The sequence below is a fragment of the Typopeltis vanoorti genome, chromosome 19, assembly GCF_054136105.1.
Source record: "Typopeltis vanoorti isolate ZY-2024b chromosome 19, IOZ_Tvanoo_1.0, whole genome shotgun sequence".
In the NCBI taxonomy this organism is placed as follows: domain Eukaryota; kingdom Metazoa; phylum Arthropoda; class Arachnida; order Uropygi; family Thelyphonidae; genus Typopeltis; species Typopeltis vanoorti.
In genome coordinates this window covers 87935479-87961164 of record NC_143567.1, presented here as the reverse complement: position 1 = coordinate 87961164, position 25686 = coordinate 87935479, and the positions used below count along the sequence as shown (strand labels likewise).

Below are 25686 nucleotides of genomic sequence, written 5' to 3'. Positions count from 1 at the left end.
CCCCCACACACCACAGTGAACAGTCCAAGAAAAAAAAACAAGCAATCCAATCACAAATGGCAGAAAGCAGACAACAAATGATAAAGAAGTCCTCGATGTCACATCCTCATATGACGGGGAAATTCAAGTGCAACAGCACAAGTTTCTCCCGACCTTTTTATGGCATGCGTTCCAAAAACGGGCGATGTGGGCAAGATTTTCTATGGATCCCGACCGGCGGAATCCATATCACGGTAGTTGTCACTGATTAGTGGATAGTTTCCCAGGTGCTAAACAAGTTGACGGCTGACAACCCCACTAAATCATCCCAGATAACACCGAAGCAAGGACAACAAGTCGATATCCCAATTGCAGATACCTATCACCCTTTCTTAGGTGGATGCCAACTAAGCATAATACACTGCAGAGATGATAAAGGACAAGCGCCAGACCTGAAAGTAAAGACCCGTAAAGACCTGAAGCCCCTCACCCAACATTCAAGCTGATCAAAATTCTTCCGATGTCTTTTTGGAAGAAGACCACAGGAGACATGCGACGAAATGTTTCAGGCAAAGATGGAAGACATCCGCTATGATCATCCATACAGGACTCAGAAGAGAAAAATGATACCTAGGCCTATCCCTAAACGATGCTGTAATACTGCTAGCCAGGGGAGAAGAGAGAGAGAGAGAGAGAGAGAGAGAGAGAGAGAGAGAGAGAGAGAGAGAGAGAGAGAGAGAGAGAGAGAGAGAGAGAGGTGGGAGACAGATGGACAGAAATTGCACCTGCAGAAGCCACGACCTTCACCCACACAAGAAGTGACTGTCCCACAAGTACTTCGAGCACCATTGTAGATAGTGAATGAAGCTCAAGCCTTGTCCTACGCAACTTAAGATATGCTTTCTTCCTCCCCTCTTGGATTGCCCCGGCACGCTTCCTCAAAAGAAAAAAAAAAAAAAAAAGGCTGGGACAGGACGGAATGCCGAACAGAGTAGAGAATGAAAGCCCACACTACAAGATGGACAATCCTTACAACACGATCGCAACAAGCATCTGGACCTAGAGAATGGAAACAGTAACCATGGAAAACAGGAATAAAAAACCTCGGAGATCTTCCCATTTGGCGTTGTTGGGGAAAAAGCGCACCACTAGAGATGAAACCTGTATGAGATCATGGTCTGAATCACTAAGAGGAGAATCGCCTTAAACAGTGTACCAGGAAAGAAAACCAGTCAAGAAAAGATCCAAATAGTGGACAAGCGGAGAGGGTCGCCAGGTGCCAACAGATGAACAAAACTGCTTTAGGTCACTGCTTAGAGCAAATACCTCAGCTCTTCCTACTCTTCCTCCAGCCAGGTGGAGCCTTGAACACCAAGAAAGATAACTTCAATGTCTGGGCTGCTAAATCGCAGGAAAATCAACCTCCGAAGATAAGAAGTCAAGTCAAGGAGGTCAGAATGATTCTCATAACTAAGGGAGCGGTAAAGATAGCAAAACAATCACACACACACACACACACACACACACACACACACACACACACACACACACACACACACACACACACACACACACACACACACACACACACACACACACACACACGTGACAAAAGTAGTCTACATTGATTGTTTTGCAAACGCTTTACTTTTAAATGCGACGTAATAATAAATAAAAGAAAAAAATACGAGAGATTCAAAAATGCCGAAATGAGAACTTGAACAGACTAAGTCTGTGTCAATTAACATTATGCCTTAACGTAAAACAGGTAGAGACGTATTTAAGTCATGGCTTCATTCATTTTCAAACTACTGCTACATGCCTTGAAAGTCATGACAGGTCATTAAGAAAGAATATTTTATTATTATTATTATTATTAGACTAAAAGCGCATATCTATTTAAAAAAAAAAAACCTTGACGAGATGTTTCGGATTGCATATTTGGATTCAGCATCTCGAAATACATATTTGGTTAGCAGTGATTCATCAGTACTCATTTGTGATACAACATGTGAGACAATAAAAATACCTACAGGGAAATCTAACATTGTGTTGCAAGAAATCAAAAAATGCTCAAGGACTGGTATAAACTGGATTTTTAGTGTTAACAATAGAGCAATAAAAATGACGTACGCTTAACAAAAGAATTGTTAAGCGTACGAGTTTTTCGAGATAGTTATACCTCACCAAAAGGATTTTTATTAATACAAAGCGAACATAAAAAATTAATAATAAGAAGAATCACTGAAAATGCATAATAATATAAACTGCAGAATATTATCGATAAAGAGTGAGCTATTTTAATTACAATCGAAGCAATTATGATTATGATGGGATGTATTACGTCTGTTGATTTCACCTGGTCTTCTCCATGTTTTGTAGAATGAAAAACCGAAGTTTTCCAGGAGGTGAAACTGAGCTACAGAGGATCTCCAGTAAAAAGAGAAAGGAAGAAACCTTCTTTTGCAATTCGATGGTGCGGATATTTGCCCACAAACGAATATCATTCTAGAGTTTATGATCTACGGAGGTGACGGGGTTTTTACTCTCCACAACTCATTTCCCCCCTCTCAAAACCGACAAGCCAACTCGAGAACACATGAAATTAACAAGCATAATATTTATTTCGTATGGGGTTTCCCCCCTTTCCTCCCCCGTCGCTTAGAACGGTTTGAGCACTCCTAATGAAGGATTAAATATGTATTTTATGACTGTAGATCCGTGTGTGTGTGTGTTTACGGGGCCGATTTGCCTGTTTTCAGGGACGACAAACCCGAGTTTCCAGGTGAAAAAACCCTCTACTTCCGTATTAGACCGGATAACTCACCTTTGGTCGAAAAGAGATCAGATAAAGGTCCCTCACATCATGGACGGGAATCGAACCCAGATCTTTCCGACCAAAGAGCTTCGTCTATAACGACTGAGCTACGGAGGCCCAACAAACATAATGTAGTAGCCACATGGACTTTGCTCACTTTCAGATTTTAACCAACCAAATTCAATTTGGTGGCAGATGTTAGAAATGGAACTAAGCTCACGTGCTGGTTTGGTATTTTCCTAGACCCTAATGAGTTTGTGCTATCGGTATGTGAACTTCTAGTTCAAACAGACATTATTTGCAACTAATTAGTTCGAACTAAACCTTGACGCAATTGGATACCATGAATACGACCTCACTAGTGAATTACTACCGTAATATATTTGCAATCGGCAATCCACATGATGAAATAATAATTATCCAGTAGCTAAAAACCGTACTGAACCCTAAGTTATATTGGCTTACTAAGCTTTGGACTCTTTCGAGATTATTTAAAGATGTATTTTCTTTGCGTGTCTTGCAGGACATTGACGGAACTTACCAGAAAATGACTTTTTGATTCCTGAAGTATCTGTTCAAAAAAAAAAAAAAAAAAAAAGGTTAAGGCTAACTTGAACTACTATCGAAAGAGAAAGTTCAAGTTTAGCAGCTTAAAATGATTTCAAAACTTTTTCCCCTGAAGCAAAACGTGCAGTAACAAAAGATAACTGACGGTTATAAAGTTTTTAATAAAGAAGTGAATGATAAAGTAGAGGAACAGAAGGCAGGAAACGGAGTGTGTAAAACTGAATAATGCTTTCAATGTTTATAACAGACATATTTGTAAGTCGCAATAAAGAAACTGATCTTTGTACAAGAATACATTCGCAGCGTAAACTAGCATTAAGAAATCATTTATAACGAAATACAGTTCGTATTCTTAATATTTTAATATGAAAATTATGCTATTAATTAATAATTAGTGATAGGAGCATTTGATAATTAAAAGTTATTATTGATATTAAAGAAACTTTTCTTTCAAAACTAAATTTTCACACACACACACACACAAACATATATATATATATATATATATATATATATATATATATATATATATATATTATAATCGTCCAATTAATAAAGCAGCAGTTTTGAATAATTCAATTATTAAGCACACATAAGCTCTGTACACTCATGTATCATAATTTATTACAGAACAGTGCTATATACAGTAATTTATATTATAATTTGTGCATGGTTGTACAAATTACAAATTGTTGTACATATTTTAGAATTCAAGCATGTTGATTGTTTTCATATCCTTATGATTCAATAGTAATTTCCGACTTACGATGGGATCGTCGGAACAGAATCCCCGTCGTATTTCTTGTATTTAGTTTTTTTCTATTTCTTACCTTTCTCATAATTTATATACTTTTGATTCTTTGTCTTTTAATTCATCACATTTATTTGATTCATTCATTCTATTTCATTATTCTGTACACACGTGCTGATTTCATATCTTCCATTTTTTTTTTTTCAATCTCACACTAATTTTAGCTCAAATTTGAATGCATCCCTACTTCCACGATAACAAGAAATATTTAAATTTGTTTTCTTTATAATGCAATTATATTTCCAATTAATAAGAATCTAATTAGCAAATAAAGCCTCAATATACACTCTACTATTTGTATTTTAAGGACAGCTCCATTCTATTTATAAGTTTAGCTAACCATACGTCACGAATCTAAAATTCTTACGCATTTTACAAAACTATCTAATAACCAAAATAATTTTCGTATTATTCTTAAAGTTTATGGTCTCTTCGGTGATTACGTTCAATAGTTCTGTTTATACATATAAAGTTTTACTGATCTTGACGAAGTTGCTGAATGATTTTTGGAGAAAATAGTTGATCAAGATTTGATCTATTAGCTTGTTATCTTCATTTTTGTTTTCATTTTGTTTTCCATGTCGGTTTGGTGGAAAAAGAAACTCTGAGTTTCTGGGAGGAAATCGCGTTCACTTCCATCCCCTTCCACGTGCAACAGGCTAAATCATCTTCAGCTTGAGTCATAAAGATTCCTTGCCACACAACAGCAGCGTAGCAGAAAAACTGGAGATTTTTTGCTTTTCCTTTGTGATAACTTGTTTGTTTGCAGCTTCTTTGTATTTGTACTCATTCATGTAAAAAAAATTGAAAAAAAAAATCCGTAATCGGTAGCTGATCCTGTTTAATTTATTCTCTTCAACGCTCGCGTGATATCTAGAAACAAAGATGAGTGCTTGCGTATCTCTCTCTCTCTCTCTCAGCTGTACAAGAGATTTTCTTAGCTGATAATATCGGCAGTCTGCTAGATAGAAGGTCAAATAAGATCAAATACTATGTATTATGTCATTATAAATGTGTGTATAGAATAGCAAGGTACTCTTTTTGGATTGTCTTATCGTATTCAACAACAAACACTTCCACCTAGCAGAAGCACTATTATTCAATGCTTGATTACAGGAATCGTTTCAAATCAGCCATTTGTAATTGTCCAATCATATATAACAGACAAAATGACTACACCTGTGTTCCCATGTCTTCGTATATTTAAAAGATGTTGTTTGTCAATTGTTCCTTGTTAGTTTACGCACATGAAACATCCCGGCTGCCTTTATATATATAAATAATTTTATATAAATAAAATTTTTCACTGATTCCAATCAGATAATTCCATTTTAACGGGCTTATTATAATTCAATGTTCAACAAAACATTCCAGTTGCTATGGTAAAATGTGATGTGTTGATATGCTTTGAAAGGTACTAGCAACAGATACCGTACATTGCTGTTATCTTGTGGAGATAATGTGGAACTCTCGAATGTGACAGATCAACGCAGTGAAATCAAGCAACCAGTGGATTCTTTAAAGGAGATCTTCTAGAATAGTTGTGGAATATGGTAGTCCGTATTAGGAGGGAAAAGTAAAAGAAGAAAGAATAATCTATGGTAAAAATAGCATTGACACCACACCAGAAATAAAAATTCCAAGTAAATTAAGTGTACAGCTGAATAAAATCATTCTAATTATAGGAATGTCAATGCACAAAGGCCATTTTAAAGAAACTTGTAAAATTAAGCACCAAAAAATTTGTGCGTGTGTGTGTGTGTGTGTGTGTGTGTGTGTGTTTTCGTACAATTCCGAAAGAATCTAATCTACCTAAAAGAAAAAGTCTAATAATAGTATCAGTCATTACAAAATTGGATTAGTCAAAAGCATCTAAGGGTGTAAGGCCTGTCTATATATTATAACTGTTCTAGCTAGTTTATTTTGTGTGAAACAAACAAACAAAAAAAAAAACACTGTCACTTTTCACGAGGAGACCGATTAACTTATCTTTCGGTTGCGAAGACGCATATAATGTTTCTGGTATCCTGGGCGGTATATTTTTAGCAAGGGGGCCAGCTTTACAGCCACAAAAATAAACCAAACCAATCACAACAAACACCTAAATTTTTCGAGTGGTTGCAACGAAAAACTACAGACTCCTGTCATATGACTGGACCATCTCGGCTGCATCATTCACTGCTATAATACTGCTATTTTATTATTTCTGTTAGCCTCACCAAGCAAACAACAGTGCTGGTATATACAGTACTTTGTTGTGTGGTAGTTATTTATTTTTTACTGGAAAATACAAAATTCCTATTGGGGTTCCTCTCAAATGTGACTGGTCAATAGAGAAGATTAGAGAATATACAACAGAGTCAAATATTTACGGGACCACCTACAAACACAGTTTGTGGGACCTTACCTTTTATCATTTATTTGTGAAGTACTTGACTAATTTAGAACTTTGTGCGACTTCTCTAAGTATTCAATTCGTAAGTGTAACTGGTTGTTGATTAAACAGAACGGACACTAACAAATTGAAAGAACAATAATCACATAAAGATGAACGTCATGACAAAAAAAAAAAAAGGGGTACGCTATTCCGTAGCAAATGTCAGCCTTGTTTGGAAATGTTCTTGAGTGAATTTAAAGCGAGTATATGGAGTGACTCCAATAGACTTTTCGATGATTGATCCGGGATCAAATAGATATAATAAAACATAAGCATTACGTTTAAGAGCACTACGATGACATTACTTCGCATCTCACTGTTTAAACATACTCTACATATTTATCAGCTAAACAAAAGGAAACTACTTATTAGACTATCTTTATCAACTGTACTTCGTCTAGCTCTATTTTCAAATGTGTGCTTTGTTAAGTCATTTTTGTTTGTTTTTCCTATGTTTTATGTACTTCTACACACACACACACACACACACACACACACACACACACACATGACTCATATATCAGTCACGGTCGCTGCAATATGGGTAAATCTCACGGGTGACCAAATAAGTTTGGGTTGTCTTTGTGCCAATATGTGTGAATATTTCATTCCGATGAAAACAATTTCCCGAAGCATATCATTTTATGAAAAAATAAAAGCTTCCAAAGGCTTCAAAATATATAACTGGTATCGTTATTTCCAAATCTGTACGTTGTATCGAGAAAAACACAGCCGAGAGCGCATACATTTTCTAACATTATGCCAGAAGAAAGATTGAATGCAATGTCAATCACTGGTTAGAAAATTATGAAATAGACTAGATTTATAATAAATAAATTCACCATTTTTATACACTGAAAACTAAAAAGATAATACAAAATAAACGTATTATTAAAGTTTATAATTTACTGTTTATCTTTATGCGGCCATATCTAAATATTCAAATAAATTTATTTTAATTGAGTTAGGTGTAATGTTATATGCTTTAATTCATTTTTCATAAGAATTTTTTTCTTCCACGAGTTTTTCTTTTATATTAGCAATGTGTTATTACATTTTAATGAAGCTTTATATTTAGTATATTATCTACAAATGTAATTCCATCCACTGTTTTAATGTGCTTTTACTTAATGTCTTACTATGTAAATATTTAAGATTTACATTCACTTAAACTGTTCGGCCAACTTCGTATATATTATATGCCGACTTCTTTAGTATTGTATGTTTGATTAGTTAATTTTTCCGTTTAGATAACGTACTTCGTTGTCAGAGATAACGGATATAAATACGCCTAAGTTGGTTTGTATGTCACTTGTATGAGTGGCACAAACTGATTACCGTTTCTATAGCTCTTTATGAGTAGTACAAACTGATTATGTTTTGCATATTCGTTTATCAGCCTTAAAAGTTACGTGTGTATTGATATTACATCGCATAAATAAATTCAGGCTATATAAACGAATATAGATGAATAAATGCCAAAAAAAAAGGCAACTTTCCAATAACGACAGAATTTTTAAATTGCGATGGTAACATAAACTTCACTGTTAAATGAGATTAAATTTAGAATTATCAATTATCAAAAAAAAAAAAAAAAGCTTTATAGAAACTGAAGTACAATGCGAAATAAAGCACCATCTAATCAACTACTAGACATCGTTTCTACATCTCTAGTACTACTGTTTATTTACTTTCTGCAGAGATCTGCAATATTTTCGTGTGGGAGAACTCTTGACAGTTACTTTAGGTTTATAGCTATAAAAGATGAAACCTAATTACTTACAGGATCAGCCATAGTCACTGTAATCGTTAGAATTTGCTATCCATATGAACGAGTTACGACAAATTTCATCTCATGTAAAAGCACAAGTGCTTCTTTGTGTTCACCTTGTATAACTAACTGCCCTCTCAAGTTTGCAACGGTTAGCCTTCAATTTTACTCGACCGGTAGTACTGAATCACCACACACGCACGTGTATCAGGACTGAGTCAGCTGACTACGAAACGCTTTGTTAGCGACCTCTTCTGTCGACAATTGGCATTTATAAACGTTTGAACTTATTTCGCAGAAAGGGTCGACGTCCTTAATCTCCGTAATAAAATGTTAGATAGCCACCTACGTAACACCGATTAAAATAGTCCAAACGAATACAGTTTATTCGTCATAATACGTTTTTTTTTTCTTTCATTATGTCAGAATACGCAACGGTTTTTTTAAATAGTTTACGACGATTACAAACATACATAAGAAATCATTTTATTTTCCTTTGTAAAAGAGGTCGCAAGTCACTGAACTATAGCTATCTTTAATTCGATCAGAGATTTCTTTAAAAAAAACTATTGAATAATGGGTTTTCCCCTCTCCACGAAAAGCAAAGATAGAACATTTCATATTTGTCATGATCTGGTTAATTTTTTTTTTTGTTTTTGTTTTTTGGGGGGGAGAGGAGATAAAACAAACATAAATAAACATCCCTGTAAGAGAAAGCGTGAAGATCATATTAGAATAAAATAAGCACGCCTGAAAATATGGTCTCAAACAGTGATCTATTGTTAGCAATATTAGCAATATTTGAAAGTCGAATCTTGGACAATAAAGCCTTCCGTACGATTCTAAGTGGATCTAGAAGGGAGGGATATGATTGATCCACTTCCCACGAAATAAGAGCAACTACTATCACTAACCTTCAATTTAGCAGCAGAAAAGATGACCCGATGAAATATGATATTTAAAGTGTGCACTAAAACTGAAATTAAATTAAAATTTATGAACAAAATAGTACAAATGAAAATATAATTCAATAGATGCAACAAGTATTTAGAGCAATACAACTGGTAACAGATAGGGAGTAAAAAGTAATATTACATATTGTCATAAAAATATCCTACAATTATTTTTCAAGTGGTAATATAGAAATTGATAGTTAAAGAAGATACTTAGGAATAAAGAACAGAAAATGGAAATAGACTAAAATGAACTGTACAATCTCAATTAAAATCTGTCATAATATCTCAATTTTATTTTGATTTCTATCCTTTAGCAGCAAAAATGTTTCAAAATGATACAGTGATAAAATATGTCATAAATACAACAGATAAATTTCTATGATGCCTATAACAAGCATGCAATCATAAGACATTAGCAAGGATACAAAAGTGCTTCCAGATATGAGCATTCCTGAGTCACATTTTAGTGAATTCTCTCAACCCAAGAAAGGCTTCAGGAAGAATATCACGAAATGAACAGCCTCGGAATGACAGATCACATTTCAAATCAGATTAGGGTTTTGGATGTGGAGATTGCCAGAAGATTATTTGCCATATTTTATTGTCCCATCTAATATTAAGCGTGTTAGTGGTGGTGATGTTATAGAGTGGAGATGCTTCATCTATTTGGAATACGACTCACTGTTGTGATACCAGAAGAAATGAAAATTATTACATAGACATTCTGGATTAAGTCTGCGTTGCCTGTTGAGGCGATCCTATGGAAACGATTCAAATAAGCATCAGCATTCACCATGCCATGCTGCAAGGACAATGGCAGAATTTGAGAAAACAAGATGACAGAATCCTGGTCTAAACTTTATAAATCATCTTTGGAAAGATGTGAAACGTTGGTGGAGGGCAAGACCAAAAGTTCCAACTTCTATAAGGCATGACAGTTATTTTGGTGAATAAATAGGCCGAAACACCTGTGTTTTTTCAGCGTTTTCTAGGGAAATTACTCAGGGGATGATAAAACTTTTAAGTGTCAGTATAAATTTTGTAATACTGTATAGTCTATATTTTTGTGGTACTATTTCGAATCGTCCCGAGTAAATTTGACCCAAATTGGTTTATTTAAACTAAAACTGAGAGGACTTCATAAATTTGGTGTACTAAACGCCAAATATCAATCAATCTCGTTCAGCCACATTCATTCAGCAGCATATGAGAACGCAGTTATCATATGCTGATGGATGGACATTAACAATTTTACATTCATTCATTAATGATTACAATATTGTAATGCCATTAAACTTTTTTAGTTTACAAAATAAGTTGCGTTTTGCAAAACTGTTTCCTTTTATAAAGAATATGGGCCGAATGGTTAGCATATCCGGTCTCCAGCCAAAAGGCTACGAATTCGAATTCCGCCGTGGGATGGATGTTTGAGATTGTCTGTGATTGTGGTGGTGATGATGGCGTTGATGTAGATGATGAAGGTAGTTGGGGTTGGTGGAATGGTGGAGACAGAGAGCTATGATTTTTTTTCATGAAACGAAAAATTTTCGTGATTTTTGAGATGTGGGGTTAAATCCACTTTCCCAGTAGAAAATCCTACTTAGCCATGTCAGACGTCGACTAAATTGGGTGAGAAAATTCCTGCACCTCGAAAGTTAACGACATATTTTCTTCATGGGTGCTGTGCTTAGAAATGGTTCATATTACTGGACTGCCATAACAATACTGTTATAATTTTGATTCTAGTCGCCTACTGGAAAAAGTTTTTGTGGGACATTTTTTTTTCAGCTTGTTATCAAATTAGTCCATCTTTAACACAAACACTTTCTTCCAGAAACTCGAGTTTTAACCCTGCAACTCAAGAAAATCGACATAGAAGTCGCATTATTTTGGACTGTGATATAAAGTGTCAGAGTTTGGACAATGAGACTGAGACAGTTATCTAATGTACTCGCCTCTTCTGAGACCTTAAGAAGCATTGATACCCTAAGGTTAGTTATTAGTGACAATTGAGGTGAGATGGCTATCTCTAGATCTTCAAAAGTTGAAAGGCTAAAACGATCTTACCTGTTCCCCTTGGTAAAATAAAAGGCATCAGGAGATTGCGTTTTTTTCTCCACGATGAATCAGGCCTATTGATAGTAATTTCAGATTTTAATTACAGTACAGTAATAAGAGACAAGAGCAAATACAGTACAATAATAAGCAATCTTGCATATTACTTTTCAATGCTCTAGATCAGCGAATTTCAACTGGTGTGCCGCGAGAGGTCTTCAGGTGTGCAGCGAGATTTGTGAAAATAAATTAATCGAAAGAAATAATGTCGTAATTTGCGCATTTATTTATTAGTGTCTTCTCCGCATCTAAAGCTCCCTTATTTATATTTATATTTTACGAAACTTACGGTTGGTGAATCAATCGAAATAATGCTTATTTTTGTCACATCGTCAAAAAAATTAAAAGATTATATTTTTAGTGTACTGCAGAATTTTAATAAATTACTCTATGTGTGCCATATTATGAAAAAGGTTGAAAATCACTGCTCTAGATCAGTAATTTTCAACCTTTTTCATAATACGGCACACCTAGACTAATTATTAAAATTCTGCGGCACATTAAAAATATATTCTTATAATTTTTTTGATGATCTGGCAAAAAAATAGGCATAACTTTGATTGATTTATACACACAAGATAGAAGACCAGACACTAAATAAATGTGCAAATTACGACATTATTTCTTTCAATTAATTTGTTTTCATAAATCTCGCGGCACACCGCTTGAAAATCGCTGCTCTAGATCAATGAAAGTAGCGTGAGCTTGCTTGCTGCCAGCACCATTCATTGATATACTGTATAGGTTTGCCAACCACGTACAAGTTTCTGGATCAAATGAATTATATATATATATATAAACAAAAACCAGCAAGGCAGCAAATCCGTGTTTGGACTAAAATAAAACCAAACTTCAAACTGAAACTTAACAAAATCCAGCACAAAACAGAACAAATTCAGCAAACTAATTCAGCAAATAGCACAACACAAACCCAAACACCGCTGTAACTGCTCGTAATAACGTCCGAAAACTGCTACACTACATTTTATCGAGTAATAAAAGTATCAAGTTTAACTTGTACGCGGTTTGCAAACCTAAATATCAATGAATGGTGCTGGCAGTTAGAAAAAAACTTGTTACAGGAGGATTCTAAGAATAGGATGGGTACAGAAAATCACCAATGAAGAGCTCTATCAGAAGATACAACCAAAACAGAATCTAATGCAGAATATTATAATACGGAAGCTGCAATTATTTCGACACATCTGTAGAATGAGTGAGGACCGGAAGATAAAGACATTTATGTTTGGTATTTTGGATGGTTTAAACAGAAGAGGTAGACCATACAGAGAATGGATAGATGATATAAAAGACTGGTGTGTGGAATGGGTGTACAAAAACTGCAACACTGTGCACTGGAGAAAGAAAGGTGGAAGAAGATAGTGAAGCAGGCATTAGACATCAACGGGCAGTGAGCCCATGGTTCGTGATGATGATGATGAATGGTGCTGGCAGGTAAGCTCACGCTACGGCATACATGTTCTGAAGTGGGCAACACCAAAAACACTCTTTAAAACATTAAACGAAAAGCTCTGTAACTTGTCCAACAGAAGAGCATTTCAAATAGGAAGTGTTTTTTACGGACACAGACGTGATCTGATAATTCCATATTAAGGTTGGAAATAATAACTTTTCAGATCTTTATCATTAATTTAATCGATGAATGAATGATTCTTGCTGAAAAATGAATAAACTTCTTTTGTGAGCACTCCAACTTCCATTTCATATACTTTATAATTAGATGTTGTGTTTCTTTGAGAAATGAGTACTAGGATTCAGCATTCACTATTAAAATCCATTAACTGAATGGAAAAAAGAACGTGCCCTGCATTTTTAACGTAATGATGGATTGGAATAATGGTGAAAAACGCATTATCAGTCTATTACCATAATATCATGGATCTATAACAATCGTGTTAGAAAAATGGCACTCGTCAGGGAGGATGGAGAATTAGAGATTTGTTTCAACAAATGTATCAGAACTTTTTTATTTATCCGTTCTAAGAAAATAAACGGATGTGCAATCGTTTGTTCATTAGGAAAATACTCTTCAAGATAAGGTTCTCATTTTCCCATTGAGTACGATTGACTCTGCATTCCTACAATTGCTAGGCAATTCCCGGTATGCATCATCATATTCCGAAAACACGAACAGCACATTTATAAAAACAGCTACTGGCGTTAAACCACTTTGGAACTTCTGAACTTCACTCTTGCATGAAGGTCTTTGGATGTCGAAAAATAACAAAAATCACAGACATGGAAAAAAGTCGCATGACGCGACCGGATATTATCCAACAACTGTCGCGAGTCATCATGTCACGACAATCTGATACTTATAATTTCATCGTTCTGTCATAAACGCCTAGAAATTACTATAATAGATTTTCCACGGTCCGAATGAGAGATCTTTCCACAATGTTGTTCGGAGCGTGTCATGCGGTAGCCCGCTTACATAGAAGAACCACAGGAGCATACTAGTGCTGAAAGTGAACTCAGGCGATTTGTTTTTGTCGGTGTTTTGAGAAGTTAACATGGTCAGGGGCCACTGATAGTTGCTTGTTTGTTCTAACCAAGTATTGCATGAGGTCCATTTTTAGTGCTCTGACTTATAAATAAAAATAAAAATAAAAAAATCTGCAAGGCAGAGAACTTACTTCTTGGCTTTAAATCATTCACATTTAAGACAATGTCCAAGAACTATTTATCTTAGCTTTGAGGTAATATAAATAGTTTTATCCTGAAGTATTAATAGTTTTATGCTTTCAGCTAGTATCAATAAGCCAAGCAATAGTTTGGCTTATTAAAATTTGATTTATAATGTGTAGGAGCATAACTCAACTGGATGAATAATAGCACTGTCTTTTCTTTCCTCCCTCTTCACATATTGTATATCTATAGGTAATAACATATTTTGCTCGCGTTGAACTTGAGCAAAAGTTCAACTTGAGTTTGTTTTTTTCTTTAATTAGTGGCATAACTACTAACTAAGAAACCTCGCAATACGGAGGTAAGCACTTACAGATGAAAAAACATTTCAAGAAATAAATTGCAAACTTTAGAAATCGTGCTTATGCTACTGCTTTCTGGATCTCGAGTAATTTTATAAATTTTATACAATTTACATGTCATTTATAGAAGTCATTTCCTTTTCCATGATTCGGAATCTCATGAAGTGTACTTTGACATTAGACTTATCTACTAGATACTCAAGTTCAATTTATTTTAATGATGCATTTGATAACGTTTTATAATTGATAACATATCACTGTAGCCTGACAGTTTTCATATCGATTTCGTTTATCATTAGTCCATAGGTTGATGATATAAATTATATCATTAGCATTAGCTAATGTTTAATGAAACTTTAATGTCGTTGGAAAAGTGTTGTTTCGAACACTATATTTTCAAAAATGATTTGAAACCTGAGTATTCACAAACCCATTATTTTCACAAGCATCAATACACAGTTGGTCCACTTTTGTCCATGATTGCTGATAGCATTATCCTGTGTAAGCACTTTCCTCTAAATGTTAGTAAACTGACATAAGTATTTTAGGCTCATTCTTCTACCAAAATAGCACATTATCGAGTTGAAACGCAAGTGGGCAGTTCTTCCTATAGAGAGGTAAAAAACTGTTTACTAGAATTCTGTCTAGAAGACGCGAGGAAACTTCATAGGGATTTTTCAAATGATGATGAATTAGTCGTTCTCACACGAAAGTATTCAAGGTTTTTCCGCTAGAAAACTCGGGATGAGAGGGGGGGGGGGGAAATCAAACTCTGCAACGAAGCTGAACCGATGCATTCTTCGGGCGATATTTGGGTTGCATGCAGTAGCCTTTCCATGGAAATCGAGAACACGGAGTTTAGTTCATAATGTGCCAGCACGAACCTTTGCAAATGTGAATATTCTGCAGTCCTGTTTGAGAAAATTAAGTGCTGAACAATGAGAGAATGCATAGCTCTTTTCAGCACTCTCCTATATCTTTCAGTCGCTTCACGAGGACTGAAAAAAAAAAAAAAAAAAAACGAATTCCTTGGGCAGCTTTAGCAGATTTTCATCTTTTAATGATGCTATCTCCAGTTTATCCCATATGCTCAAGTTATTTTACAACTGCACACACACACACACACACACACACACACACACACACACACACACACACACACACACACACACACACACACACACACACACACACACACACACACACACACACACACACACACACACACACACACACACAAAATGAGGTTTTCGGTCATATTATGGGGACTCTCCTGAACGGCCTGATACTTCTTTGAGATTCCTACTTTTCTGTTACGTCACTATAGCAGTGGGAAGGGAAAAAAGATATGAGATATAAATCCAAGGGGGGGGGAGTATGGCATCATTGAGAAATGATCCCTTACATAATACTTATGCAAAGAGAGATAATTTGCTTGATTTTGGAAGGTTTATTTGTTTTCTTTTAAGAGATATTACTTGCTACTTAATAAGGAACTAACGGCATTTTAACTCTATTATGTGCTTCCGAGTACGTGTTTTGCCTATTGAAAATTACACTTCAAGAAGATATGAACTAATTCTCATCGGAAAATCCAGCGGGAAATCCACAACCTAACCCAAAGTGTTAGCATTTCCTGAGGCGGACCGTCTGATACAGCACCACACAAAAAGAAACGTTCAGAAACACATACATCAAATGTCGCTTTACCAGTAATATGTAGGACATTGATTGGACAATATCTAGATAAAATCCATTTCTGGTTCCCAGTAGTGGATAAAAGGGGAGATTCAGGTTTGTAATTCGTTTAAGTGTCGTGTAACATAATTAGATGCTTGCATTAGATTGTAGTTTACGATGTATTATTCTAAAATTCTATTACCTTTTATATTTTGATTGGCTTGTATTTGCATCAGAGTATTGTTCAAGAGCGAATAATCTGCAGCCTTTTTTTGCATATGCAAAACACAATGTCACAATTTTTAAAAATATATATGATTTCAAAATCATAAAATAAAATATAAATGTTATGAATTTAGTTGATAAATTCCTTAAATCGCATTTTCTAAGTTAAAAGGTTTTTATTTAAAAAGTTAATTAAAATATCAATAAATTCATATGTTTGTAGTTTTCATTATATTAAATTTAAAAAAAAAATCATAATAGAGACTGACATTTACCACTACCCTATCTTGATATAAACACATCACATAAATAGTTCCATCAGCCTCTAAAACTAATCATTCTTTTCCTCTCAAGGTACTATTTTACACCTACCCGCTCCTATACAAATCCCAAACATTCACATCCTTACAACAATGTTCACACATTGGGTGGTGCACAAAACATTCCTAAAAATTCTAGATGCTTTCCAGAGGAGAGAAATTCGGCTCATAGATGATCCTTTCCTCACAGATTCACTTCAACTCATATATATTTATTTATATTTATATATATTTATTTATATTTATATTTATATATATTGTATTTATATTTGATAAATATAAAATATATTTTTTATATTTATAAAAGTTTCAACTCCTCTCCTCCGATATAGTTGCTATTGTGTAATTATGCAACAAGAATAAAGGGTCTACTCTTCATTCATAAACAGTTGCACGCTCCAATAATTAACATAAATAAATAACAACAGTAGAAAATTTCGATGAAAGGGCGAAAAATTTTATTTGTCTATTTTTTTAGGAATCGTAGGACGATAAAAATATAAGAAAAGTAGATCGTGTTCGCAGTGAATCTGTCTCATAGATCATCCTAATGATCATCCCAATTGGTACCACAATGGTACCAATTGGGATGATCTTAGGGATTTCTATGCTTCCTTTCCATAATCTCATTCTAGCTGAAATAATTCTTACTGGGATGAGTGTGTTTGTAATCGACAAATACACTAAGCTAGCCCCCTGCTCAAAGTTCGTTTTTTTCTTCTCCGATTCTTGTTTAGACGACCAAGGCTAAATCATTTCGTAATATTCCGCAAACCTCGCTCAGTATTCCTCCTCTGATCGTTCGACAGAAGGATATAAAATATATAAAAAATAAATAAAAAATAAATAAAATAAAATAAAATAACTTAACAACCGTCTTACTAATAAATCCTATGGCTCAGGTTTTATCCCTCCAGTTGTATAATAAGAGTTGGTGCTCCCGAATTAACACTCATCATACATCGTCTTTATAAGCTGTCCCAATTATCTGTCTGTCTAACATAATGGAAGTATATAAACAATGGAAATATATAAGTAATTGACAGATATAATAAACTCATGGTCTTATCTGTTTTGACGTAACCCTAAATAACAAGGATAATTACCAGAGCAATTTGCTGTGGGATTCGATACATTTTCTTGACTTATAAAAATCTTTCGTACCTTCACATTTTATTTCCGCGTAGCTTTTTTCATTTCAGTTATGAAAACTCATATTTATAAAATGCAAAAATCAATCATTCCATCATTACATGTATCCACACAGTGAAATCTCTTTTAATTTCAAAATCTTCTAAGTTTCAAGTATTTTTAAGTGGGAGATGAATTCCAACGCCCTTTGTGAGACCACGGCCGCGCTTATTGGAGGCCTGAATTGGCTTGAAAATTCCATGTCTCTACAGCAGGGTTTTGGTCTTTAGATTAGGGTTTCCTGACTACGGAAACATAATAATAATAATAATAATATATATATATACAGTATACATAATTGATAAAAATAGAAAAAATCCTTAGCCCACCCACTTTACAATGTACTATAGGTTTACAAATAACGTTTCGTGGGTGGAGTCAACATTAAAAAAAAAAAAAAAAAAAAAAAAAACCTCTGTGGCTAAAACATCACTAGCGGTTTTAATCACCTCTTTCTGTTTACAGATCGAACGATATTCAGACTTCTGACTTTGGATATTAATGCTTGAGAATGGAAACGTAACTAGACATTTAAAGAATACGAATAAAACGGAAACCTTACGTTAAAAAAAATTAAAGATTTATTAACAAAATTCTGTATTATTCTTAGCTCATAAATGTCAATTTACGTTCTCATTCTCAGGTTAAAGAGAATCTCTTTTAAGAAATGTAATATGCACGGCAATATTTTTAAGCGAATGTTAACGCACTTAGCGTTTTAATTTAATCTAATTTTAACAGAATATAATACACTTAACAGAATATTAAATTCCTTAACCTGCGGAGGTCGCGGTCGAAAAAATTGCAGCGTAGGTCGCGTGTATTTGAGAGATACAGTCATTACTAGTATGTGCTAAAATGCGATAAAACTTAAAAAAAAAAAAAACACTGCAAATATAATACATAATGGCTTATTTATTTTCAGTTACAATCTAAAAATTGTTGAACAAAGAAACAAAGAAAAAAACAACAACTAAACCAATACTATACTGACGTCGGAGTTCGCGGTATCTCTCAGATACAATTTATTATCAAATATCACTTTCACTTTCACATTCGACTCTATCATTCTCATCATCGGACTCGAGTAACAAAATCGCTGAATCTCTTCAACATCTGATGAATTATCCAATCGATCTTTTTCCAGACATTTTCAACGGTAAATAATAATAATAATAATAATAAAACTAAACCAGTACTATACCGACATCGGAGTTCGCGGTATCTCTCAGATACAATTTACTATGAACTATCACACACACCTTTATTTACATAACACGTGCTAAACCAAAACTGACCGCATAAACAGTGTGGAATGTCATGCGCAGCTACTCATGACCTCCAAGATATACACTGGATATGTGTAAGAATATTTATATTAAACAATTTGTTTGTATCTCTCAGATCAGCCACGACCTCCGCAGGGTTAAACGTCGTCGGGCAGCCCAAGTAATTCCTACCTGCTGTAGAATTAGAAAAAGTTGCGCTCTCCTAAGGTCTATCTTATTTATATTCAGGGCAGGATGTAAACATAATGTATGTTTGCTATTTATTTATGTTTACGTGGTAAACATAATGAAGCCAAGAGGTCTTAAGTTTTTTTAAACCGGATTTTTTCAAGATTTTTTCAAACATATCAGAAGGCAATCTGATGAAACAAAAGATTGTTTCATCAGATTGCCTTCTGATATGTTTTCCATGTACACCATATTTCATTATAATCTTTTAAAAGGATATTTATTAGTGTCCGTGATAAACTTAAACAGAAATTTGAATAGTTAATCAGCTGTTTCCAGACCCCATCTTCTACTACTATTAACCTCTGCAAACTAATAGTTATTATCTCTGGTTGGTGGCTGGCTCAAAAGGAACTTTTGGTATTTTCTAATGGTCATGACCGTGCAGTTTTCTCCGAAAAAAAGACCCTCTTGTGAACTGCTTTAATTCTACTAATAGATGTCTACTTGAAGATGATCGTATTCCATCTAATATTGCTAACAGAATTAGAAGAAACTGGGGATGCACTCAAATAAGATTTTGCTGCCGAAGTCGTCCAACTCTTTGATTTGTGTCATATCTTCATATTTTATTCTTCAAGATATTAACAAATATAGGGCTCCATTGCGGGAAATCATCTTTCCCCTACGGTTGCGAATTATTTTATGAAATATTATGCACTGCATCTCTTCTGCGATATTCCTCCCATACGTATCATCTGGTATAGCTTTAGGGGTGGGGGTGGGGGTGGAGAACGCGTACAGAACTCTGCATGTTGATAATATCTTTGCTGTTTTAACCGATTTTATCGGATCTCCAGAGCTCCATACGTTACCATTATTAATGTAGCGCATCTTAGAATACAGTTTACTTTATATATATTTATAAATAGAGGAAAACGTTTCATTTTTATCATTACTGTTTGGATCACTTTTGAAGGACTTCAGTTTACTATCTTTAGGGAGTGGAGGTGGAGAACACATACAGAACTCTGCATCTATGCACAGCATTCTTATCAAAAAGTCGATACTGTCAAAATCATGATTCATTGTGAGCATGTCTTGTAAACTCCTGTATTTACGATTTTAACGAGTCCTTTATCAACAAAGCAATCAGAACTTATCTTTTTTCTCTCTCTTATGAAATTAATCGTATTTCTATCCCTTACGTCAAAGGAACGTATCTCTAAAATTCTCGGGAATCCTTAATATTCAAGTAATGTTTCGACTTATTCACAAAATTTCACCGTTTCTTTCGTCAGCCAAAGAAAAGTTTCCTCCCTCCCCTTGGACTTTCTAGGTGTCTACCAGATTCCTTGCTCTTGTGGTTTTATTGTGAACGTGCTGTCTCCTCTAGGCACAGAGTCCCTTGGGGAGAAAACTAAACCTGAACAAGGACAAATTTCTGATGAAAAGGCTTTATGAAGGAAGTTGCTAGGAGTTTTTAAATAGTCCTAATCTCAACAGACCAGATAGTTTATTACCCTTATAAGAAATATTGCTCTTCGATTTTGCTTGTTATTACTAATGATTTTTTGACTCTAGTAATTAATTGATCATTGTTGCTTTACTAAAACATTAGTATTTCGTTGAATGTTTCTGTTAACGTGGGCGTGTGATTCCGCCTAATAATTTCGTAATTTTAACAGGTCCTTGATTATTACTGATGGAGGTCACAATACTTGTAATTAATAAATGCGTGTATTCCTCCTGGTACAGTAGTTACTATCTCCATTTCTCATGCTGGATAGCAGAGTTTACTTCCCTCAGGGGTAGGTTTTCTTTTCTCTCTCTCTCTCTCTCTCTCTCCCTCTTCTTCTGTCTTTCTTTCTTTTTTCCCGTCTGGTTGCCTCTATTTTTAAATGAACAGGATGATTTTCGTTAGAAGTGGCTTGAAAATAGTTCCACATTTGGTCTGCAGAATAACGTTTTCGTATTATCAAACCGTTAGCTCATTTAGTAGTCACGTGATTTATCTTTATATGGATAGAACTACCATAAAAATTAACGTTATTAATAACGAAATAAATTACAATAGATCTCTGCTTTAACAATCTATAATGGTTTCTGAAAAAACGTCGAAAATCTGGCGCTAAATTCTTTCTCAGCGTCATGAACTGGAGTCAACTTCTTGAAAATACAGTGTGAACTATATAATACCACATCGAAGTGGCACTTAATAATGAAATAATAAAGAAACATTCTTATTTAATCATGCCAAAAAACTGAAAAAAAATTTTACAGGATTTACTGTTTACTGTTTAGAGTTTTTAAAATAAAAATCAATATCTAGTTTCTTCTGAACTAGTCTTCCCCCCCCCCCCCCAGATAAATTTTGCTTCAGTATTGAAGCATCCCTAACTGCTTTCGAGCTTAATTTTGTTCAAAATCGTACTATCAGTTTACAAATTTTTCTGACTGCACTTCGGTTTTTTAAAAGCCTCCGTAAGTTTTTGTAGCGTAAATAAAGGTAGCGAGTAGATTTTTTAATGATATCTTCCTCGGTGATTCCTTCTGTCATTTCAACAAGATCCTAAGTGGTAGGCTCCTTCTCATGCGAATTCAGCAATTCATTTAGATCTTCAATAGAGACTTCTCGAGCCAACCGATTTGCTGTGTCAATCACAATCGTTGACTTTTATAAAGAAGATTCAAACCCTTAAAAGTCCTCAGTGAACTGTGAGCAGAATTTCTTTCAAACTCCCTTTTAGATTGAATTCGATGAGCTCATTCTAGGCATCTCTAATGGTAATTATAGTATCCACTAGTTGAATTTCCTAATTTTTGTAATAAAAAACTTAATTATTTGATAAAAAAATAAACCATGATCATTCAGTTATTCGATATTATCTTAAATATCTCATTCTCAATTATATGTTGTGGTCTCAGTCAGTCGGCAACCTACTGTTGAAGAATGTGCATCTCGGCATTTCATGCACTTGCAATAGAAAATTTATAGCAATTGTAAATGCGGGTACCGTGAAGAAAGCGATCGTAATGCGATGGTCTAGTTATACAGTATTGCCAAAACTGTTTTCGGCTTCATAATCGTATGAATTTTTAAACGCTTGTTCTATCAATTACATTAAAAAAAAAAATCAGTGTTTCAAAAGTCTCACAAGGTAAAGACTTCCTTCCTGCTGTAGAAATCTTTCATCTCTTGAAATGAAAGGGTTCGTTCCTCTGTTTAGGTGATTTACAGGCATCTTAATAGAGGCTGCTATATATACAGTATATATATAGAACCCGAAAAAGTATAACAAAAACCTTTAATAAATCACGACTAGTTTCATCGGTGCTCCGACTTCTTCAAGTGAGAAATAAAAAACATAAGACATAAAAATAACAAGGTAAAAAACATGGACTTTCCAGCTTAATAAAAAGTAGAATAGTAACAGTCATATTTGAATAGGTGACCGCGTGCTACCGTTGGCATGAGTTGAATGTGTGCGACAGCTAATTTTAGAGCGCCAGTACTGGACCACTGCGTGGGATTAAGGCAAATTGTAGCTTAGATTGTTGTTCAAATGTGAAGGGTCCAGAACTATTTCTTTTGATTCGATAATTCTTCTTTCAAATTCATCCTTGCATATATATAAATTAGTAGTGCGTTCCCAATCAACTTGATGTGGCTGTTCTTCAAGGTTAGAGTTTATATATATATATATATATATATATATATATATATATATATATATATATATATATATATATATATATATATATATAATTTGATACCTGTTTGTTGAAGCAATCGGATATCCCTAGCATAAATTGCAAAATTATAAGATTTGAAGATTTCTTTTCCATTGAAAAAAAAAAAAAAAATCTATTGCATGTGAGTTTTGCACCATTGGATAATATACATCATGTTGTCTAAGGAATTTTCGCTTGTCAGAAATAACAAAACCATCAACACGCAATGCAAAATAGCTTCATCATGCGACCGGATATTATCCAGGATGACTTTCAACTTATCACAACATGGATCACATCTAATTCCATATACTTGTCATTAGTTTCCGGAAAATAATAGCGATACGTAATGGGGTTTTCATGGTATGAATAACGACTTGTTTTTTTATTCCCTTTGTAGTATATCATGTGTTACCGCATTCAGAAAATACGACTGTGAATAAGTTCACTATAACAATTCAGATATCTAAAATGCAGGATTGACAAAGTGACAAATTGATCGTTTTGTCAGTCTGTACGTCATATAAAAAACTTTGCTCTAACGAAACAGTTTTAATAAATCTTAATGCTTCAGATCTTTGCTAAAGTTTATTGAGTCCTTTCAGTTTTGGTTTGAATCAAACTATTTTAATTGCATAACGATTAAAAATTAGACGAACTAATAACTTTCCACTGTTTGGATGGAATTTAATAAAATTTAGAATTTAGGATTTCTATTAAAATTTGTCAACTTTTTAAATTTAGTCTCAATCAAACCATATTAGTGTAAAAAGTCCAGATTATTTTCGCTCTAAAATGATTCTGAACCGTATAAAATTATATGTCACATGCGATGATAAGGTGAAACGGCTCAAATTTAATTGTTGTGACAATGAAAGATTTCGCTACACAAACGTGCTGTTTCAAAACACATCACTTTTTAATGATCGGCTGGATCGTTTCCATAGATATAAAATAGTTTCCATAAGTTTTATAAAGCCTACTATAGACTGTCAAATAACAAGTTAGGTATGATTTAGAAAGATAATGTGATAGATTGATGAATTGTATAGAAGACTGGCTCTCGAAGAGTTGTACGCAAGATACTTATGAAGGGAAATTATTCCAAAAAGAAATACATATTTCCTCTTTGGAATACTAAATAGTATTGGCTCTAAAACAGATCCATGCATATGGATATGCTTTAGAGTCAATATTAACTTATATTAGTCATATTGGGAATGGTTTCAATATGAATATGATGTTATATGCAAATAACAAGAAGTATGAGGGATGTGAAAAGCGAAAAAAAAACTGATGTTCTAACGTTCAGGAAAATTTTGAAATACTGTGTGTTAGTGGTGCTAAATAATTCAATGTAATGTGGAGATGCCCTGAAGGAGACTGAAATTAAAGTCACCTTGAGCTTGTATGAATCATTGTGACAACACAAAGGCTTATGTCAAAAATGTGCGGTGTAGTGACATGTAGTATAAATAAGGTATAGTCCAAATGTGTACAAGATACATCTGAAATAATGGACGCAGTTTTAGTTATCTGATTATCGAGGAGTTTAAGTGATTTTGGAAAGAGTGTCCAGAGAACAGTGACTAAGATCTACGGAATGTTAGATCTCTAAGAACGATTGCAGGAATATTATCTACAGAACCGTTGATAAGAGAAGGATAGTGATATGATTTATCTGAAATTGCGGTTGATACAACTAAGACTATGAGGCTAGTATATTATGTCTGTTAACTGCGTGTTAGAGAGATTCAAACCTACCAAAGAGCATTGCTGTCATTGTTGGATAGAAGAAATTACAATAAATTGAAGAAATTAAAACTTTCTTGAAGCACCTTGAAGTAAAAATAGGTGCGTCATCAATTTCACTATATTGAATTCGAATATAAGCTTAAAATTATTATTTCTTGCTCCAATTTTTAGGTTTCCAAAAAAAAAATAATAATAATAATAATTGTGTCAACATACTAATTGCTCTTCATATTAACTTACATCATGATTATAAAATAATTCATATTTCAAAAAAATACAGTATATATATAATATACTGTAAAAATACAGTATATATATATATATATATATATATATATATATATATATATATATATATATATATATATATATATATATATATATATATATATATATATATATATATATATATATATATATATATGTTAAAGATACCAAGCAATTTTAAACCTGGTTTTACTCCATTTCCCAAGTGAGCAAACTTGACATTTTGTCTACCAAGACAAAATGTCAAGTTTGCGCCTGCAATTGATGCAAGACTAGCTGATCCCACAGGTAGTGCAAGACCGAGGCAACTCGTGGTAAAGGTGGAGCAAGCTCTGATCACTAATCTTAATATTTACCCTTAATGCCAAAACACATCTCCAAGAAGGGGATGTATGATGTTTTGTATTAAAGGCAAGGGGCCACTACCCAGACCGGTTTCGACCTTTATTGAGGTCTCATCAGTGGGAGCCAGGCTAGAAATACCAAGATACCAAGATTTAGTAATGCGGAGCTTATAGGTATTTTACCAAAACAAGTTACCATAAGGTGTTTTAACCTTATTAAATAATGTCATCAATATATATATATATA

At 34.0% G+C, this 25686-nt stretch overlaps 1 protein-coding gene across 3 annotated transcripts in view; it reads right to left on the bottom strand.

Annotated features, from left to right (window-relative positions):
* LOC150096319 (nuclear factor NF-kappa-B p105 subunit-like) overlaps positions 1-8515 on the bottom strand; it is a 378899-nt gene extending 370384 nt beyond the window's left edge. For all 3 annotated transcript variants that reach the window (XM_090409204.1, XM_090409205.1, XM_090409208.1), the window contains exon 1: positions 8396-8515. In XM_090409204.1, coding sequence (XP_090265330.1) covers positions 8396-8407 — 12 coding nt within the window. In that variant the 5' untranslated portion in view covers positions 8408-8515. The remainder of the gene's footprint in view (positions 1-8395) is intronic.
* Between the last annotated feature and the right edge of the window lie 17171 nt (positions 8516-25686).